General features: G+C 34.7%; 2 protein-coding genes and 1 long non-coding RNA gene across 3 annotated transcripts; all 3 read right to left on the bottom strand.

Moving 5' to 3' along the window:
- Positions 1–727: 727 nt before the first annotated feature.
- On the bottom strand, positions 728–1,348 carry LOC141613433 (uncharacterized). Its single transcript, XM_074432166.1, has one exon. It carries the CDS (start codon positions 1,346–1,348, stop codon positions 728–730), a length of 621 nt encoding a protein of 206 aa, XP_074288267.1.
- A 574-nt stretch (positions 1,349–1,922) lies between these two features.
- Positions 1,923–3,371, bottom strand: LOC141613432 (protein FAR1-RELATED SEQUENCE 5-like). Its single transcript, XM_074432165.1, has 4 exons — positions 3,284–3,371; positions 2,937–3,035; positions 2,698–2,847; positions 1,923–2,635 (listed from the first exon to the last, which is right to left on the bottom strand). Exons 1-4 carry the CDS (start codon positions 3,369–3,371, stop codon positions 1,923–1,925), a joined length of 1,050 nt encoding a protein of 349 aa, XP_074288266.1.
- A 14,980-nt stretch (positions 3,372–18,351) lies between these two features.
- On the bottom strand, positions 18,352–20,097 carry LOC141614860 (uncharacterized). The gene is made up of 3 exons (XR_012529418.1): positions 19,645–20,097; positions 18,935–19,484; positions 18,352–18,626 (listed from the first exon to the last, which is right to left on the bottom strand). It is a non-coding gene; the product is annotated as an uncharacterized LOC141614860 (long non-coding RNA).
- Positions 20,098–21,303: the final 1,206 nt, after the last annotated feature.

Raw genomic sequence — 21,303 nt, 5'->3', positions numbered from 1 at the left:
ACATTCCTGCACCATTTTTGAAACATTGGTACATATTTACGAGTTCGAAATGAAGTATATTCAAATTTGTCCATCAAACTCGACTCACTTATCATTGTGTGGTTGACATGCTTGGAGAGGGTGATCTACAGTAGTCCAAATTTACATTACACTAGTCAAACCAATTTTTATTGAATAATTCAGAGTAATAAAGAACACGATGATTATTTTAATTCATGATTTTTCTTACTTGCTTTGTAATGACAGAAATGATGGGATTGCATATTATGCCATTTATGGCTGCGCAGAGAGCTGAGTTCTGCTTATTAAATTGAATACTTATTAGAATATAGGTTCGTGTCACGGTGTTACGGACCTAGGGAGTATAATTAACTAAAAATTTGTTAGGATGCTGCCTTGATACTTATTCTACCTGGAATACCCAATGATTCAATCCAATTGGCAGAGTGTGGACAGTAAAAGGAAACAAAAAATAGAAAACTAGGAACTTCTATTATTGTCCAACATGACAATCCTTCGAAGTCTTCAATACTACAAGTTTTCATTTGTACGCAAACCAACAAGACAATCAGCTAAGTCCACAGCAAGCACTTTAGAGTTAGATAGTACATACGTTTTTAGAAGTTTTTACATACTACTAAGTCCACAGCAATACTGTAATATGGCTTACACTTTTACTCTGTGAAATCAAACTGAAAATAACTTTTGAGTAGCTCGACTCGGGCAATCACTTTTGAGTGACTCGACTCGGGCAATTTCTACTATCATGATGAGTCATTTCACCGCAAGCACGGCAATTCCTATGAGGCTTTGCATTTTCTTGTACTGTTTTTTCCTTGCTTGAAGTAATGCGTCTTCCCGATCCATTATTCTTGCACTTTTCTGGTGGTAGAACACTAGCTTCAGTGGGAATTTTTGACCCAATATGCATCTCAATTCCAGCTTTCTTGTTTTTTGACTTCCCACGTTTAACTGAAATCATCAATTTCTCATTGAAACTGCGAAGAAGTTCAAGCAGCTCATCACCAAGTTCCTCATTATCCTCAACAAACGAAACCGAAGTAAATACTTTCGACCACAGTTCACTTATCTTGCTTTGGTGGTTTTCTATCGACAGACAATCAGCTAGGAGTGTTGTCCCAACAACATTAAAAATAGGGCGGCAGGTTGCACATTTGCTCCATCTGTCTAATTGATACTCCCTAAGTATTTCATCAGACCCTCTATCCTTCAACACCCACAGAACATGCTTACAAAGTAACCCGATTCTTTCAAATATTTTACACGAGCAAGAAAACTTGTTACCAGTTAAATCAACTGTGTATACCTTGTCTTTCTCACGGTCCATTATTGAAATATGGTCATTATAGTCTTTAATCGTCCTCGGTGAAAGACCACAACTAAAACATGCAGCTTGAAGTTCATGTTGGGATTCATAAAACAAAGTTGTTGTGTAAAATTCAGCAGTTTTTATCATCAGCTGTCACCTTTGAATATTTCCATCGCTGAGCATCCATAGCTGATTGGAAACGCATCCAAAACTCGACAAGAGTGAGGTGCGGGTTAGTGAAATTCCCAAAGAAGCTATTTTCAGATTCTGACCTTGATGTTGTGCGCGTAATCCCGCGAAGATATATGTCTCTAAAGTAGGCGGGAATCCAACTTGCACGAATGTCAAACATTGACTTCAGCCATTCATGATCAGAAAGCTCATACGTGGAAAGGATCGACTTCCATCTTAATTTAAATTCTTCTGTATCAATCTCTCCATCCCAAACAATAGAATTTATTTCCTTCAAAAAGTTCGTGTTTTGGCAAATTGATGGACCGACTTTGTCTGGCGGCTTTTTCATTATATGCCATATGCATAATCGGTGTTGTGTTTTGTCACCAAACACATCTTTTACAGCTTGATTGATGCCTCAACATTGATCAGTTATTATTGTAGAAGGATAACAATCACCCATAGCCTTTACAAAATTCTCAAACAACCACGTAAATGATTCTCCATCTTCCTTTCTTAACAAACCACCCGCAAAAGTGACACACCTTTTATGGTTATCCACACCCGTGAAAGGGCAAAACACCATTTTATATTCATTGAAGTTATAAGTAGCATTAAAATAGACGGCTTCACCAAAAAGGGCATATTTTTTAATTGGGTTTGGATCTGCCCAAAACACCTTACTTAGTCTCTTCTCAACTTCTACTTCAAAGTCGAAATAAAATGATGGAGATATAGTCTTCTTTTGCATGAAAGTCTCAAGTAACATCTCAGCATCATATTCCTTGATGTATTTCTTGACATCCCTTGAAATTGTTTTGAAATCTTCTAAAGAAGCCCCAACATTTTTGTACCCTTTTACATATTCCTTAAACATTCTAAATGAATCCACCGGACCATGATTAACTCTTAAATTATCCATGATTATTTTCTTGTGAAAGAGATTCAAATTCCTAGATGGTTTCAAATGAATCAGTGTTGCTGGTGTAACCATAGCATGTGTGTGAACCTCGACGAAATCATAAATTTCATATTCACCAGTATCAATTCTCCTAAAACTAATCTTAGCTTCACATCCTGTTCTTCTATCAGTCCTCTTCCTTTTAGTTCCCTTATTCCTACTTTTGGCTTCTTTATTACACACACAACGTTTGTGTGTAATAATCACTTTAACCAATTTTGTTGAATCTAACCTTGGAACAAACCCACAACTTTGGCATATTTGTTGTAAAAATCTATGCCATCTTCCAAATTTGGAAATATCATCTCATTGATTGGTTTAACATGTTCTGGACAACTCAGGAATCCGAAAATTATATGTTCGGAACCAAATTCTGGGGTTTCTACAAGACAATCAACAAAAAGATTGTTATTTATGTCAAACCAATTTTTATTAGCTAGTACAATAATGAACAAGATACAATTTTTTTACCTGGTGCATTAGTCAAAGGGAAGTACACAAGGAATATCACTGTTTGCACAGGAAATGCACAAGAAATTATGCACAGTAGAATACGCATCTTAAGATACACTGCTGATCAGTCCATATTAAAGTGTAACTCAACAGCAAGCACAAAAGTGGGGGACATAAATACTAAGAGATAACTAAATAAATCAACAACACATTATGTCCCAATTACTAAAAGGGGAAGAAAAACTGGTTAAAGATTGATAGGCTTCAAAGTACACATCACTATCATATTAGATACACCAGTTCATGTATTAAGATACATGTTTTTTAATTTCCAAATAATGAATATCAAGGTGCATTTTTTGTACCTGGTGCATTAGTCAAGGGAAGCAATATATCAGTACTGCCTGAAGCATGGACATTAGTAGTAGGTATACTATCTGCAAACGTACACATCTCAATCAAATTAGGTACTCTAGTTGTTGTGTCAGAATATATGTTTTTTAGATACAAACCTTTCACTAGCTAGGAAGAAAAATTCTCCAGAGGTACATATCTTTATGACCCTAGATGCACATGTTCAGTTCTCTAGATACATACTATTTAGAGATAGAAATTTAGCTAGCTGGAAATATGTACCTAACAAGTTAAAGAAGTGTATCTTGTCTAAGGTCACATTTTCTGACATCTCCCCCCAAGTATTCAAAGTATCTAGATAGATTGATACATCTTCATAGATACATTTATTCAACTTTCTATATACACACGATATTTTAATTGAAGAAAAATCAGTGATGTGTACCTATAACTTCTTCTATGACCGAATCGTCCTCTCTTTCGTTTACAATTAAAAATAAAAAGTATTAGCATACCTAAAGCAATTTCAGCAATGGATCCCTAATTCAATTAATGTTTCTAGGGTTCCCCAAAAATGTATTTAGAACAATAATGAATACCTGAAAGAGGAGAACATGACGAAATTATCACCATCCTAAAAATAGTATCAAAACATTAATTAAGTTACCATCAAAAACTAAAAACACGATCTACAATCAAAATTCGTAAACCCAATTTTTTCAAATTTCAATTGTTCAAAACCTAATTTTCGATTTTTCAATTGTTTATGTGATACAAAATAGAAATCTGAATACAAGCTTACCTTTGTGAAGGTGTGGAGATGGAGGTGCAACTTTGGAGATGAAGGTAGTGGAAATGGAGGTGCACTAATGGAGATGAAGATATTGGTCCTTGATTTTTCGAAAAAAAATTTGTTAGTTTGATGAAGTTTTGAGTTGTAGCGCGTGCTTAGTATGATTTAGGCTGGTTCGTACGGTTCGTACGTTAGAGTAGTTCGTACCTGAACCCGCTCATATATATATATATATATATATATATATATATATATATATATATATATATATATATATATATATATATATATATATATATATATATATAGGTGGGATCCTGGTGAGAACTGAAGGAAAAGTAGATCTATATACTTACATATTCATATATGTTTTAATTTAATTTGTCATAAAATTAACAAATGATCTTATGCATGCAAACTAATGAACAATATAAAGGAGAAATCATTGTCTTACATTGGAAGTTTGGTTAATATGGGCACAAGAGAGATCACCTTTCTCTCTTGTTCTTGAGCTTTCCCTTTTGGATGAACAAAGACCCAAGTGTAGGATCTCTCCCAAGGATTTATACCTAAAGCTCACTCTTAATTAAAATTGATATTATGAGTACTAGATAATATTAATTTTGTAGAAAATTGACCCAAAATAATTTGGTTTTTGTCTCTAAAAACCGGTTTAGAGAGAAGAGAAGAGGAAAGTATTTTTATCTTTCTAAAATTCTTATTTTAGATGAGTTAGAATTGAATGAATAATACACACTCATGCATGTAGTGTATATTAAAAATATAAGACAAAAACCCTTTGCCTTTTCTTGTGGTAAAACCGGGTAGGAGGTGTGGAGGGGAGCCAATGCATGCCTTTGTTTATCTTCACAATACAAACTAGGGTTGCATGGCTAGGCTATTAGTGAATGATTATGTTTCCACTAATTTAAACAACACAATATTTGCCTAATTCTTCCCCTTAATTTCGGTACATACATAAAATGGAATCCATTTTATTTTTGTCAATTTGTCTTATGTCACATGTCATATGTTACATAAATTTGTTATGTATTTTTAACATATTAAAAATTAACGTATTAATAAAATACGTCATATACAAAAATCGACTTAGTAATTCATAATTACTTGTACCAAAATATTTCTCCAATTATAAATCACAATAAATTGTATTTATAATAATTCATTCAAATTTAATTGTTTCCTTAAACAATAATTTCATCTGATTAATGATACAATTCGATTACTCAGACCGTATCTCATTTAATCAAATTTCAATGTGATACGTAAATTTTACCTCCAAAATCGTCCGTCAATTTTTCAAGTAATTTAATTAACTCGTAACGTTATACGATTAATTAAATGATCAATTAAGAGTGTTGCCCTATAGGTATGGCCTAGGGGATCAACTGATCACCACCGTCGCACGACAGTAATGTCAAACTCTAGTCAGCCAATCATTACCGATATATGTTGACCAGTTGACAGTAAAAATTACTTCCCAATTGTATTATTTATAATGAGATTTAAGCATGTGATCATCATGATCAACAGTCGTGATCGCATTATTGTCGGAGGACACATATTCCAACAATCTCCCACTTGTCCTCGACAAGTGTGCGTCGCCAATTATCTTGTCCTATTACTATATCCCACTCAATGCAAGGTGTCTTTCAGGTCGTACTTGCAAGTGATCATATCGAGAGTGGTTTCCTCGATCTAGAGAATAACTGATTGACCGGATTTATCTATCATAGATACCTTCCGAGCGTGGCCACGCATTTCCAGTTCATTACTCCTCGAGTGGCCCTGAGATATTGTTATAACCCTGACTAGGGATGGACAATTCCTATTGCACTCATTCCCTTCGACTAGCCACAGCCATCATAACCCAAAATATGCCCATTTGACCCCATTTACGAAGGTCGTAGTAACACAAATCAAAGTTAATCTGAAACTGTGCCATCTTAGGTGAATAATCTTTAGTCAAAAGAATCGACTCATTAGAATACTATAGTAGCTCTCGCCACGACCAAGCTATATAAATTTGCCAGAACTCTATAAGCGGTCATTAGGCCCGACAAAATGTTCCTAACAGTCTGCCTATGTGATCGACTAGTCATCTCATATGACTCTATGGCACTTGAACTTGCCATCAATCGCATCACACTCTAGTCACTTCGAGACGTCACCTCATGTAAGTAACTATGGGCAAATACAATGTTAATCCATGTTCACTTTAACGGGGTTCAATTGTCTCCACAACCCGTTTGGATGTAACAAAGTGTACGGTGAGTTAATAATAACTCAAACGACAAATGTCGACATCACACTCGGGTAGTCAATACCATATTTCAACCTTGTGATGTATATCGTAAGTGTAAACACTTATTGATTGCAATAGAAGTTTAACGTGCCATGTGTCCATGTGTTCACACTTCTAATACTTGCATTTTCCTTTACATTCATGTTCTCTCTCATAGCATGAACCTTACCAAGTACACATCAAGGTTCCCGACCTTGGTTTTGGTTCTTTATCTTGAAAGAACTTCCTTGTTGATTATCACATAACGAACGAATTTGTGGTGAATGATATAACTTGTACTGATCAAGTACTCTATCCACACACAATGTACTAGGTATATGTTTTGTAGAGTCTTGCAACAATTTGTCAAGGTGATTAGCCTAGCACTTCTTACAAGTCCTAGCATATTAGGAAAGATTAGTTTTGATTAACTTCTTCTCTAATTAAGTATCTTTCCAAAACTTCTTATTTCTCTTTCTAGCTTGAAAGGTTAAGGATTCTCATAAATCCTTGCATGTGCTCGGATTTTCTATAATATGTGCAACCTCTTGACACACAATAGTGCATTCCGTCAAACACCGAAATCGCTCATCGAATTCTACTCGAGAATTCATTACGTTTCTATTATGGCTTAACAATGAATCATCATGCTCTTATGCATATGATTCACCATTAGACATGTGCATGATTATTCTAATGGCGGAAACATTAGTAACTTTTAATCATGTCATCAACTATATTTAGGTTCAAGGAACGACCATGACTGCTAATGGCAATTCCATTTTCATTTACATGAATAACCTATGTGTATGTTGATACGATGTGTATCTCCCAATACTTATCCAACATCCCTTGATGTAATTGGATTCATCATAGTCCATTTTCATCCAGAATTGAAAACTCAAATGCTTCTTTATGAAAGAAGGTATTAGCTCGCCATTCTTCAATGAGTGATGAGTTGTAAACATTCAAAGGATGATAGCTCCCACTAAATTCCATGTCTTCACATGATAATTTCCTAACTCCCACTCAATTCCACATATTTCGAAATTGACTTCTCAATCGAAACTTTTCAAGAATTGAAATATAAATTGCATTGCCAAGTTATTAAGATAAAACCATATATGTTCCCATCATATCCTTTCAAAATTCCTATTTTGAAGCGGTCTCATATTAACCTTATGGAAAGAGATTTTAATCTCTAACTCACTCATATCATAATGATGTGCAGCGATGTCATTATTCAAATATAAATAATATCTAGAACACGTCCTTCGAAATACCCTTTCGGAAGGAGGTTTAACCATTTCATAATTAGGTTAAGAAATGTCATCTGCGTGGTCAAAACTTGGCTATTGAAGATATCGGTATATCACTCTTTGCAACTCGATCATAACTAGTATGTTACTTTGATTCATTTAGGCTCTTAAGTAAATCTCAAGGTTGAAACTATTGGTCAAAATTTTCATAAACTTAGTCAAAAACTTGTTAAGACTTTACATTAGTCATTTTTCTTCCAAAACTTTCTTTTGGTCTCCTCGTGTAGTTATCTTGAGAATACACTCTTATGATTACTTCACTTGGTCTCTTTAGTCATATAGAACTTACTTGAGACCATAGATCTCATCTATTCGGTATACTATATAAATAGATATACCTTCATTCAAATCATTCTTTCTTGCGTAGATCTTCATTTACACAAGTACACAAATTTATCTTGTCTCGTGTGTTGTGTCCTCATTTTTCTCCCACTCTATCTTTAGAATAAATACACTATAGATTCAAAGATAGCATATGAGACACAAATAATGATGTTGAAGTTATAAGGAGAACTATCTCATAGATTGACTAATAGTTTTATATTTCATATGTGTACTTGGTGATTGACATACCTTTAAGAGAGTTCATAGACTCAACACCACTTTATAAATGATCATACACAAGCCTTAAGCATGTGGACATATAATGAATCCCGTCATTATATTTGTCTATTAGATCAATTTAAGTGAATAATCATATGTTTCTAAGAGCAAGCATTTAAATACGGATTTTAGAACAAAAGGATAAAATGATAAAACGGGTGACTTGGGTTGCAAACCAAGTCACCATTATCCAAAATACAACCAATTATCCAAAATACCTTTCCATGTCAAACACGGAAACTTAAGGTTCTAAAAATCCAAAACATAATTTAAAATAAGACAATGAAAAGCAAAGCTCCATGAAAGCTATCCCTAGCTTCTTGATGGTTTCTCATGCTTGCTTTTCCTTTCCCTTGTCTTTGCTTGGTGGAGGCCCTATTTACAATAAAAAGGGAGATACATTATCACAACTTTATATCACAATACCATAGTTGAATTAGAAACATAAAAGAAAGGATAGTCAATTACCTACTGGAGTGATCTTTCCAGCCTTAATATCACCAAGGTATTTGGAACAATTTCTTTTCCAATGTCCCATACCATTACAATAATGGCATTTATCAAGAGGACCCTTCTTGATTTTCGAAGTGCTAGCATCATTAGCTTTAGCTTTGGTGAAAGTGGGAGCTTGCTTCTTACCCTTCCTCCCATTCTTCTTGAACTTCCCCTTACTCTTAGTGCTTATGTTAAGCACATCCTTTGGTGGGTTCACATTTAACCCCATGTCCCTCTCGGCTTGCACAAGTAACTTGTGCAATTCTTCAAGAGACACATCCTTGTCTTGCATGTTAAAATTCACCCGGAATTGAACATACGCTTTGACTTTGGACAAGGAGTGTAGAATCCTATCTACAATGAGTTGTTTGGGGATTTCAACCTTTTGAATTTTCAAGGTGTCGTCAAGCTCCATAAGTTTGAGCACATGAGGGCTAACCTTTTGGCCCTCTTTGAAGTCGAGATCAAAGAATGCCGCGGCCGCCTCATATTGGACGATCCGCGGAGTTTGTGAAAACATTGTCACAAGCTTGGAGTAAATCTCATTAGCATTGCCCATTTTAAAGGCTCTCCTTTGGAGATCCGCCTCCATCGCAAATATCAAGACATTTTTCATTGCGGCGGACTCCTTTTGGTAAGCCTCATATGCTTCCCTAGTGGCGGCGGTCGACCTAGTAGTAGGTTCGGGTGGAGAGGCCTCGGTAAGGTAACGAAGCTTGTCGTCACCTTGGGCAGCTAATTTGAGTTGGGCATCCCAATCGGAGAAATTTGACCCATTATTTTCAAGTTTACATCGATCCATGAAGGATCGGAGCCATGAAGTATTAGCGAGAGGCGTGGCGTTAGGGGTTGGTGTTGCCATTTGTTATGAGGGAAAAGAAGTGGTCTACAAAACAAAATAGAAGGAGTAAAACAAATGTCGTTTTAACAATAATACTCGTAAAAATTATAATTTAAACAAGTTTTATGCATTTTTCTAGTGACCTCTACCCAACTAGATAAATGATTCCAAGACCCAAATTCATATTAACTTGGGCACGGTGTGGTCGATACATCCCTTATTAATATAACTTCGTGGATTAACGTTTTAATCGATTCTACTTTTAGAACTCTTGGTCGATAATATTACATTAACAATTATCTTTAGCCCAAAACACATCCGACAAGGGCACGGTGTGGCCGATACATCCCTTATCAAAAAATTTTTGTTGAGTTCAATCCAAATTTCGAATAAATGTGTCCATTATCCAAACCCATATTAACTTAGGCACGGTGTGGTCGATATATCCCTTATCAACATGAATTCGGTGGATAGACATTTATCACCCACTTCCCCTACGTAACAAGGTTTGTACCCCGGTGTGGCCGAGTGCACTCCCTCGCGAAATAGGTTTTCATGGTTTCTACTATTTGTAAGGCTATGTCTCAATTAATTGTTTTAGCGAGAGGTCATGTCAATTTATTATCTATCACATTTTAAGTGAACTAAAGCGGTGAACTACGATAATTTTAATTGACACGGTCGATAAACTCGATGAAAGAAGATGCATGTTTTAGTTATGGCGATTTAGCGATGCATGTGACATAAAATAAAGTCTTGGTCTCCCTTGTGACGGGTTACCATTTGTGACGGATATTTTGTGAGATAAAATGGTAACAAAATGGGTTAGTGGAGAAAGGGGACCACATGAATAGTGTTGCAGAGAGAGAAAAAGTGGGTACATTGTGAGGTAAAATGGTATCCGTCTTCAGTTTGTGACGGATATGTCATGTCTTCAATGAGAATTTGTGTAAAATAAAATGCAAACATAAAATAAATCCTAGTATGGCCTTTCCTAAAATAGAAAAAATATTTAACTATTACATATTCGGAAACCAACTCCATTGGTCCCTTGAACTTCGGTTGTGGCACGCATCTCGAGGTAACACCGTCTTTATGTATCGTCATCTTGAAGAAATCCGTCTTGGGGAACTCCGAGATAAATTAAATTACATAGCAAATTACATAATTTCCTATTATACATTTGTAACTAAAATAAAATAAATCTATTAAATTACAAAACGGTGATACGAGATCACAATAAATTACAACTGAATCGATATTCCCATACATTTCGGGAAATACCAATTAAAACTAAGGCCATACTAAGTAAAATTACATAATTCAAAAATTACATAAATTAAATTATGACAATCATAAAGAAACTGCAGCATTATAATATGTATGAACATGCCCAATTTTATGCTAAATCGCCTTTAATTAGCCAATATCGTATATTACTCGGTTTTTACGGATTTGCGTGATTTCAACATTTTACAATCACAAAAATACATAAATTCATATTTATGCATAAGTTAATTACCCTAATCTCTTAGGACTCAAAATTTAGTCTTCACTAATTATTTGACCATAATTAACTCATATTTCTAAAATTGTTCATTAATGGACCAAAAATTATAAAAATAAGCTATAAACTTCAAATAAATCACAAAATTTCAAATAAATTTGAAATTTGAAATTTAAACTCATGAACATTCTGGAAAAAATACCATGACACTCATAATGTTCAAAAACTTAGGTTAAAATTTCGAAATTTTTCCGGAAAAACAATGTTGCGGTTTATCGGTTTTTAACAAAATAATCATAAAAACATGAGAAAAATTATATTCATTAACTTTTCAATTTTATATCTGAAAATGACAATAAAAAGCAACATATGATGTTTTTCTTTAGTCATAGAGTATGTTTTATTAATTTTTCACTAATAAAGTCACTATTCATGCCATTTTTCTTCAAAAATCCATAAATCATGCAAAAAGACTTCACTATAGCTTATTATTTTACACACATCTTGTAAAATTTCATGTGACAACATACTAAATTTCTATGACCAGATTCGAAATTTATCTCATATTAACCTATTTTTCACCTAAATCCGAATTTAATAATGAAAAATCCATTTTTCGAGCATAAGAAGTCCAAAAATTATGAAACTTTACAGGTTATCTCAAAATAATATATGTGACAACATATCCAAAAATCACTGGAAAATTCGAAGTATAGCTAATTTTAGACCGAAAATGACATTTTTACTCATAAAATCATATTTAAATGCCATTTTGTATAATATGAACAATAAAAATCCGTAAATTAACCAAAATATCCTAAAACATTTTAGGACCAGAAATTTAACATGCATAAATTAATTTCGTGATATCTCATAATAACACAAATTATTCAAGTTTTATATGTTATTCTTATAACTCGGAAAAACTTTTAACCGATTTGCATGCAAACAACCATGGCTCTTGATACCGATTGAAGGAAAAGTAGATCTATATACTTAAATATTCATATATGTTTTAATTTAATTTGTCATAAAATTAACAAATGATCTTATGCATGCAAACTAATGAACAATATAAAGGAGAAATCATTGTCTTACATTGGAAATTTGGTTAATATGGGCACAAGAGAGATCAGCTTTCTCTCTTGTTCTTGAGTTTTCCCTTTTGGATGAACAAAGACCCAAGTGTAGGATCTCTCCCAAGGATTTATTCCCAAAGCTCACTCTTAATTAAAATTGATATTATGAGTACTAGATAATATTAATTTTGTAGAAAATTGACCCAAAATAATTTGGTTTTTGTCTCTAAAAACCGGTTTAGAGAGAAGAGAAGAGGAAAGTATTTTTATCTTTCTAAAATTCTTATTTTAGATGAGTTAGAATTGAATGAATAATACACACTCATGCATGTAGTGTATATTAAAAATATAAGACAAAAACCCTTTGCCTTTTCTTGTGGTAAAACCGGGTAGGAGGTGTGGAGGGGAGCCAATGCATGCCTTTGTTTATCTTCACAATGCAAACTAGGGTTGCATGGCTAGGCTATTAGTGAATGATTATGTTTTCCACTAATTTAAACAACACAATATTTGCCTACTTCTTCCCCCTAATTTCGGTACATACATAAAATGGAATCCATTTTATTTTTGTCAATTTGTCTTATGTCACATGTCATATGTTACATAAATTTGTTATGTATTTTTAACATATTAAAAATCAACGTATTAATAAAATACGTCATATACAAAAATCAACTTAGTAATTCATAATTACTTGTACCAAAATATTTCTCCAATTATAAATCACAATAAATTGTATTTATAATAATTCATTCAAATTTAATTGTTTCCTTAAACAATAATTTCATCTGAGTAATGATACAATTTGATTACTCAGACCGTATCTCATTTAATCAAATTTCAATGTAATACGTAAATTTTACCTACAAAATCGTCCGTCAATTTTTCAAGTAATTTAATTAACTCGTAACGTTATACGATTAATTAAATGATCAATTAAGAGTGTTGCCCTATAGGTATGACCTAGGGGATCAACTGATCACCACCGTCGCACGACAGTAATGTCAAACTCTAGTCAGCCAATCATTACCGATATATGTTGACCAGTTGACAGTAAAAATTACTTCCCAATTGTATTCTTTATAATGAGATTTAAACATGTGATCATCATGATCAACAGTCGTGATAACATTATTGTCGGAGGACACATATTCCAACAAGAACGACCACTCGGTGAGAACGCATATTCTAAGTCACGCCTAACTACCTCTCTCTCTCACGCTAATTATATTATACTTCATCTTATATATGAAATGCAGACCCCCATTTTCTACTTAATTAAACCCACGTGCCCCCATCAAATACTCACATAGTATGACACACCCACATTCACGAATCATCAGTCACTACTTCGACAATCATCCCCTGCCGCCGGCGAATTTCCGGGCATCGACCACGTCCAATGTCGGCGTCCACCACGCAGTTACAATAAAACTATAGCTCAATCACCACCTATCTGCTGCCAACAACCGCATTACCTTCGTCACCGTCGATCTATCCGGCGACGGGGTGGCTAAAACTGGCCGACACTATTTATGGGCTGTGTGGTAGTCGTCGGAGACGATCCTTTCCATCGACGCCACGCAGATAACTCACCACCATCTTCCTTTTAGGTGACGGCCCATTTTATGAAGCCATGCCGGTGGTAACTCCGACGGGCCCGCCGTCTCTACCTGACATTTTCCCCTTCCTCGATTTCCAATCTATTACCATGTATCTACACTAGTTTTTTATGTATCTAACAACTAATTTAATGTATCTACCATTAATACACAAAATTAGTTATGAGGTACATTAAAATTGGATTGGGATACATTAAAATAAAAACCAGGTACACTAATTTCCTATAGAACAAATTACTTCTGCTACTGACAACCTGATCACAACCGGCGACCCTCTCGTCCCTAATCAGTCACTGTCGGCGATTAGTATGCGGATTAAGGGCGAGGTTGGATGCGCAGTAAGGGCGACGACTGTGGTCGTCTCTCCGCCAGGGTCTTGGTAACGGCGGTCTGTGACGAAACCGAGCTTGGTGTCGGCAATGAGTGTGGTGGTTGCCGGATTATGGTGGTGGTGGTAGATTGGGATGAAGGGGATTTGGGTTTGAGCCTTGGGGTAGTGTATTGTGTTAATAATTGGGTTGGGTGTGTAGTGTCGTGAACTAGTGATGGTAATAATGGGCTAATAGTGTCGTTCGTTAATAATTTGGCCTACATAGTTCGTTCTCACCGTTCTCACTGAATGGTCGTTCTCACCGGATCTTATATATATATATATATATATATATATATATATATATATATATATATATATATATATATATATATATATATATATATATATATATATATATATATATATATATATATAGGTAGGATCCGGTGAGAACGAACACTCGGTGAGAACGGTGAGAACACACTAATGGACTCCCTAACAATTTGCGTGTAATGCACACAAAAATCAAGGGTCCTTATTATTAAAAACTAAATATGTGGGCATTATCCATTGAACCTCATCGTCGTTCCCAAATTGATACCCACCACATTCTCCAATCGCCATCCATTTCACATTTTTACTCCGACGTTGACACCACCGCCGATCACCACATTCTCCAGTCGTCGTTCGTTATCCGTTTTCCGTCGGCATAAGCAGATGAAGATTGGGGCTATTTGAAGTGTGATCTGGAATGTGTGCTTATCGGAGATTTAACAGATCGGAGATTCACGATGGTGGTTGATGTCGATGACGGTTTCAGACCTGATCTTGTGGTTTGTTGTCGATGACGACTTAGGATAGCGTGCGCCGGCGAGTTCGCAGGCAAGTGTTTAAAGCTAGTCACTCGGATTCAATGGCATGGGACCATCACGTTCTTCCTCTCCTGTAAACTCAATTTGATTTTTTTTGGTTACTTTAAACTCAATTTTGATTTAAACAAAAGTTAATGTATCTGATCTCTTGATTAATGTATCTCAATCCAATTTTAATGTACCTAGTAACTGATTTTGTGTATATATGATAAGATACATTAAAATAGTGGTGAGATACATCAAAAGTTAGTCGTCGGAGTTGCGCTAACACCGTCAATGTTATCTAATGGTTCACCGGCGTTGCGGGTCATCCTTAGCGGCGGCAGGTGATGATGCGGGAAGATGAAGGGTGGTTACTGATTGAGGGGTTTTGGTGAAAATTAACTGTGAAGGCTGCGATGGTGGATGTCAGTGTTGGATGCTAGGGTGCGTGTCGATGGAGGCTGCCGGAGTTGCTGTTAGTTGGGTTGCCGGAGTGGGACTGGTGGGGATGTCCTGTACGGGGTATGGTGATGACGAGGAATGTGAGTATTCTTATCCTATATAGATTTGAGGTTTAATTTTGGCAGTTACACGTGACTACGTGAGGGATTTTAATTAATTTTGCTCTTTTAGTTCGTTCTCACCGTTCTCACCGAGTGTTCGTTCTCACCGGATCCTAAATCTATATATATATATATATATATATATATATATATATATATATATATATATAGATTTAGGATCCGGTGAGAACGAACACTCGGTGAGAACGGTGAGAACGTATTAAAATAAACAAAATTAATAACAAAAACCAATACCCAGACTATACTCCCTCGTCATTTTCCTTTCCACTTTACTCCCTCAACCCAGTCAATTAACCTCACATAACATACTCCAATTTTCAACAAACCCAAACTTCCCTCACCCACCATCAAAATTCGTGATGCCTCCCTGAACGCCATCGACGACTCCCTGAACGCCGGCGACAAGATTAGTCATCATCAAGTTCCGGATCGTTTTTTAATTTGTATGCTCTTTATCATATAAACATCGTCGACCTATTTCCGAATCCCTGATCGGCGACCAGATTTGCGGCGCCGTTTACAAATTACAATGACCACCGTCGCCACCCTTATTCCCATCCCACATCACCCATATTATGCATCCCAAATCACCGGCAATAACTGATTGAGAACGAGAGAATCGTCGGTCTTAATTCGATTTCGTAACAAACCGATGAAGATTGGGGATGAGTTGATTTTTGAGGTATAATAGATTTGGAATGTGTAATTAAAAAATGGTTTGGGCGTGCTTATCGTGGATTTGAGAAGTTGGAGATGCAAGATGGTGGTTGTTGCTTAAGAATGTCTCGCTCCAGATGTTCCTATAACATCATTGTCGAGTTGTTATTCTTCAATTTCAATGTATGTATCTACTCAAATATTTGATGTACCTAGCCACTGTTTTAATGTATCTAACATAGATACACAAAATTAGTTAATAGGTACATTAAAATTGGTCTGAGATACATCAATATTGACACCAAATACACTAGTTTTGTGTTGCTCAAATTGATTTTGCAGCGAAATCGCTCCACGAAATGGGTCGTCGCCGAACTCATGTATGTTAACGATGGTTCATTAGTTTGCAAGGCTGAGAACTGATTCTATCGAAGGAACGTCTATGTATTCCGGTGACGATACCAATGAAATCGCTGACTAGCTTCTTGCGAATGTTGAATTGATTGGTGATGGTGGTATCGGGGAAGTTCGCGGAGATCTTTGGGTATCCGCGTTCTCCTTCCATTGATTGGTGATGGCGGTGGTTTCCGGAGGGGAGAACGAATAAGCTCCACGAAACAACGTCAAGTTCACCGGAGAGAATAGGGTGCCGTGATTCATCGCCGACGTAAGGTGGTGATTACTGATTGCGATTGGTGGTGGTGGTGGTTACTTCCGGCGACTTGTGATGGTGGTTGTTGGAGATGAAAGAGGATGAGGGAAGGTTGGGACTTGGATACAGGAGAATAAACATTTGCGTTCTTGCCTCATACTTCTGATATACGACGCTTAGATTTTATTTTAATCCTATGGTTAGTGTGTGTTCTCACCGTTCTCACCGAGTGATCGTTCTCACCGGATCCCACCTCTATATATATATATATATATATATATATATATATATATATATATATATATATATATATATATATATATATATATATATATATATATATATATAGATTGGATTTGGTGATTTTGGTTCTTATGGTGAGTTGTGAGTTGGGGGAATCTCAGCCACTAGATTATATTAGAGATGAGTGGTCAAGATCAAATCTTACATGTCATATAAAACCATTGTCATTTACTTATTTTCTCTTTTTTCTAATGTTACTTTTTTTTTACTTTAATTTTTTTTTCTCTTTTTTTTTTACTTCGTGTTATTATGCTCTTTTTTTACCACTTTGATTTTTGTTTTCTTTTATGTTTTTCTTTAATTTACTCATTATGTTACCTTTTTTCTTTTTCTTTTTGTACCGGATTTTTTTTTACTTGAAATTTTTTTTACTCTTATTTTTTTTACCTCGTGTTATTATGCTATTATTGTGCTTTTTTTACCTGGATTTTTTTTATGACTTTGATTTTTTTCTCTCTTTTTTTTTTACCACATTGTGCTGTTATTATTATTCCGCTGTTATTGTGATGTTATTCTGCTGTTACTTTGATTTTTTTTTCTCTTTTTTTGTACCATATGTTATTGTGCTGTTATTGTTATTCCGCTGTTATTGTGATGTTATTCTCATTGCATTCTCGTGAATTTTTTTACGACTTTGATTTTTTTCTTTTTTTTTTTTACCACGTGTTATTGTCTTTGTTTTCTCTTTTATTCTCATTATTTGTGATGTTATTCCGGTGTCACTTTTTTTTTACTACTTTGATTTTTTTTACTACTTTGATGTTATTGTGATGTTATTCCGGCGCCGCTTTGATTTTTTTTTTTTTTTTTTTTTTTACCACGTGTTATTGTGTCGTTATTCTACTATTATTCTGTTGTTATTGTGATGTTATTCCGGTGTCACTTTGATTTTTTTTTACGACTTTGATTTTTTTTTTTTTTACCACGTGTTATTGTGCTGTTTTTCTACTGTTATTCTGCTGTTATTGTGATGTTATTCCGATGTCACTTTGATTTTTTACTCTTTTTTTTACCGCATGTTATTGTACTGTTATTCTGGTGTTACTGTAATGTTATTGCAACCTAATAAATGACAATATGTCGATGAAGTTACTCGTGAAAGATTCCGATCGGAGTAGGATTTATTTACAGAGAGTTACAAAAGAATTAAACTAATAAGATTAAAGAAAAAAAAAAGTAATATTCCATACAAAATTTTCCGATGATAATAAAAGGGAGATTCAAGTAAAAAATGATTGAAAATAAATTGTTTTCCTCCACAATGCCCTCCTAAGGGTAACTTCAATGCTTTCTTACGAGCAGCGTCTGAGCATTTTCTATGTCATTCAAAAAGCTACCCTTTTTTCATATGTGACTAACCTTTTGAAGTGTGCCCATTTGAAACTTGCTTGAACTTCGAGCTGAGCTATTGCTTGCATTTGAACGTGCTGGAAACAAAATTGATAGGTTAATCAATAACCGAATAAGGTATTATCTATACCCAACCTAAACAACTACATCGCTTATTTTTTGAAATTCTAATAAGGGAGGCCCAATTGAAACGTAGAAAATAGGGTGTGTGTGAAATATTTAGTAGGATATTTTTGTGAACGTATTTTACTTCTAAAAAAAACTTGAGATATTTCAAATTTACTTAGTAGTAACATAGGTACTGTGCTTTTGCAAAGAAAACAATGAATTATGTAATGTGCAAGGAAAATTTGTGTCTACTTCTAACTGTTGTCAGTGAACATACCAGAAAGTGGTTCTGAATCTGACAGAAATCCTTCTCCATGGTTCTTTGAATGGAGAGCAACCTTCAGCAGATTGTCTAAGTTTCTTTAAAACTTTTATTTTTTCAAGATGGGCACACTTCAAAATTAAATATGTCATTCAAAAAGCATTTTCTATGCCATTCAAAAAGCTCAAATAATGATTCAGGTAAAACCAGCATCAGCCCAAATGGATTCAGCAGCACAAAATTCAGAACCAGCTCAAAACAGTTGGGATCATGCCATCGGCAGCCCTACTACCTGGAGGACAGCAAGTAGACTATCACCTCCTATGACCCCGATCAATAGTCCATGGCCCACGAATCGCCCTGAATAATAACAAAGCGTTCCCGGATCTTGGTCTGCTCCACATTTATCTTCACTGCACACTGATATCAGACATTCTGAAACCATTGTTCTACTGCGCACCACCGTCGCTCTCCTTCGTCTACCTACACCACGCATGCGATGTAATTAACCATTGATCTTCAACTTTATTAGCTAATCTCTCCTTCTTCTTCTTAATTGTAACAACTACAATTATTAAATAAATGAATGAATGAATTGATTAATTCATTGCCCTAACTACACAATCATTCGAAACTCTAACAACACGATCAAATCACAAATCAAAACCCCAAGCACAAATCAAAATACACAAATTGATATGAGAAATATTGAGATGTTAAATTACGGCCAAAGGTGTCATTCGCCATACAAAGGAAGACAAGACCATCAACTTTAAGAATATGGAAAATATATCGATCTTGCGAAAAACAAAGCCGTGAATCGCCATCACTAGAAAGCTTCTCGAGAATTTGATGCGAGACAGCGCCAATATTGTCAGTTACGGCGCAAAATACGGAGAGAATAATAGTTCCTCGAGCTACTAAGGCGTATAGAATCGCCATTAAAACAATGAGTTGATTGATTGCGGTGTGATTGTTTACGGCGGCGATTATCTCTCTCCTCGCCGCTTTGTGGTGGTGAGAGAGCAGTGTGATTGTTTGGGAAATTTGGTGATTGTTTCTTTAATGTCAACTGCAATTTCAATTGATAATAAATTGCACGCCATTGTTGAAGAGGAAAATGAAAGTTGAAGAAACTGAGATGATATGCACAAGTATCCGTGTTTGTTTTTGGAGAAACATACTCTTTTTATTTATTTTTTTAGTTTTGATCCCAGCCGTAGATTTACCTTAATCTAGTGGTCTAGATTTTCCAAACTCACAAGTCACCGTAAGAACCAAACTCACGAGATCCCGCCTCTCTCTCTCTCTCTCTCTATATATATATATATATATATATATATATATATATATAGAGAGAGAGAGAGAGAGAGAGATCGAGATCAAAAAGTCAAAAAAATATCCGTCAAAATCTCTTTTTTAGTTTAAAGTTGCACTATTTCGAATTAAAGTTACACTCGTAAAACACTAAAGTTACACTCTAAAAACTACTGAAATGTCGTACACTTGTCTTAAAATTACAAAAAAAATCAAAAAAACACGTCAAAATCACTTTTTAGCATAAAGTTGCACTATTTTGGGTTAAAGTTACACTCGTAAAACACTGAAGTTACTCTAAAAAATACTGAAATGTCGTAAACTTGTCTTAAAATTACAAAAAGTCAAAATAATATCCGTCAAAATCACTTTTTAGCATAAAGTTGCAATATTTTGGATTAAAGTTATACTCGTAAAACACTGAAGTTACACTATTGAGTATTAAAGTTCACTCGTAAAAACACTGAAGTTATACTCGTAAAAAGTTACAATATTTTTGACTAAAGTTACACTCATTAATTAGGGTGGATTAGTGAAATAGTAGAAAGTGTGTAAAATTAGGGCCTTAACCACCCTTTGTGGAGGTTCATCTTAGCCATCCAAGGGCCTAGATGAGGACTTATAGACTTATAAGGATATAATGGACTTAGTTTCTCTCTCTCTCTCTCTCTCTCTCTCTATATATATATATATATATATATATATATATATATATATATATATATATATATATATATATATATATATATATACCTCAATTTAGTGAAGATTATATTTTATTTTGAATCATTTTTCTAATATGTTACTTGTTATATTTTTTTTGAGAAAATATGTTACTTGTTATTTGATGACTTGATGGTATTATTTAACTTTTAAACTACAAAAACATCAAAAATAAAAATTTTGGTGCAAAACGGATCTTTTGAGTCAAATAATTGAGCAATTTAACGACTTTAGACTGAAGTTGCTAAAGCTACTTTGTGAAATTACTTAAATCCTAATAAAATAATGTCAAACCTATGTTTACCTATGATTAAAAACTCATTACACACCCCACCCCACTCCAT

Source organism: Silene latifolia, chromosome 11 (assembly GCF_048544455.1).
Source record: "Silene latifolia isolate original U9 population chromosome 11, ASM4854445v1, whole genome shotgun sequence".
NCBI classification, from domain to species: Eukaryota; Viridiplantae; Streptophyta; class Magnoliopsida; order Caryophyllales; family Caryophyllaceae; genus Silene; species Silene latifolia.
Note: the sequence above shows the minus strand (reverse complement) of the source record. Positions and strands in the feature narration are given on the sequence as shown.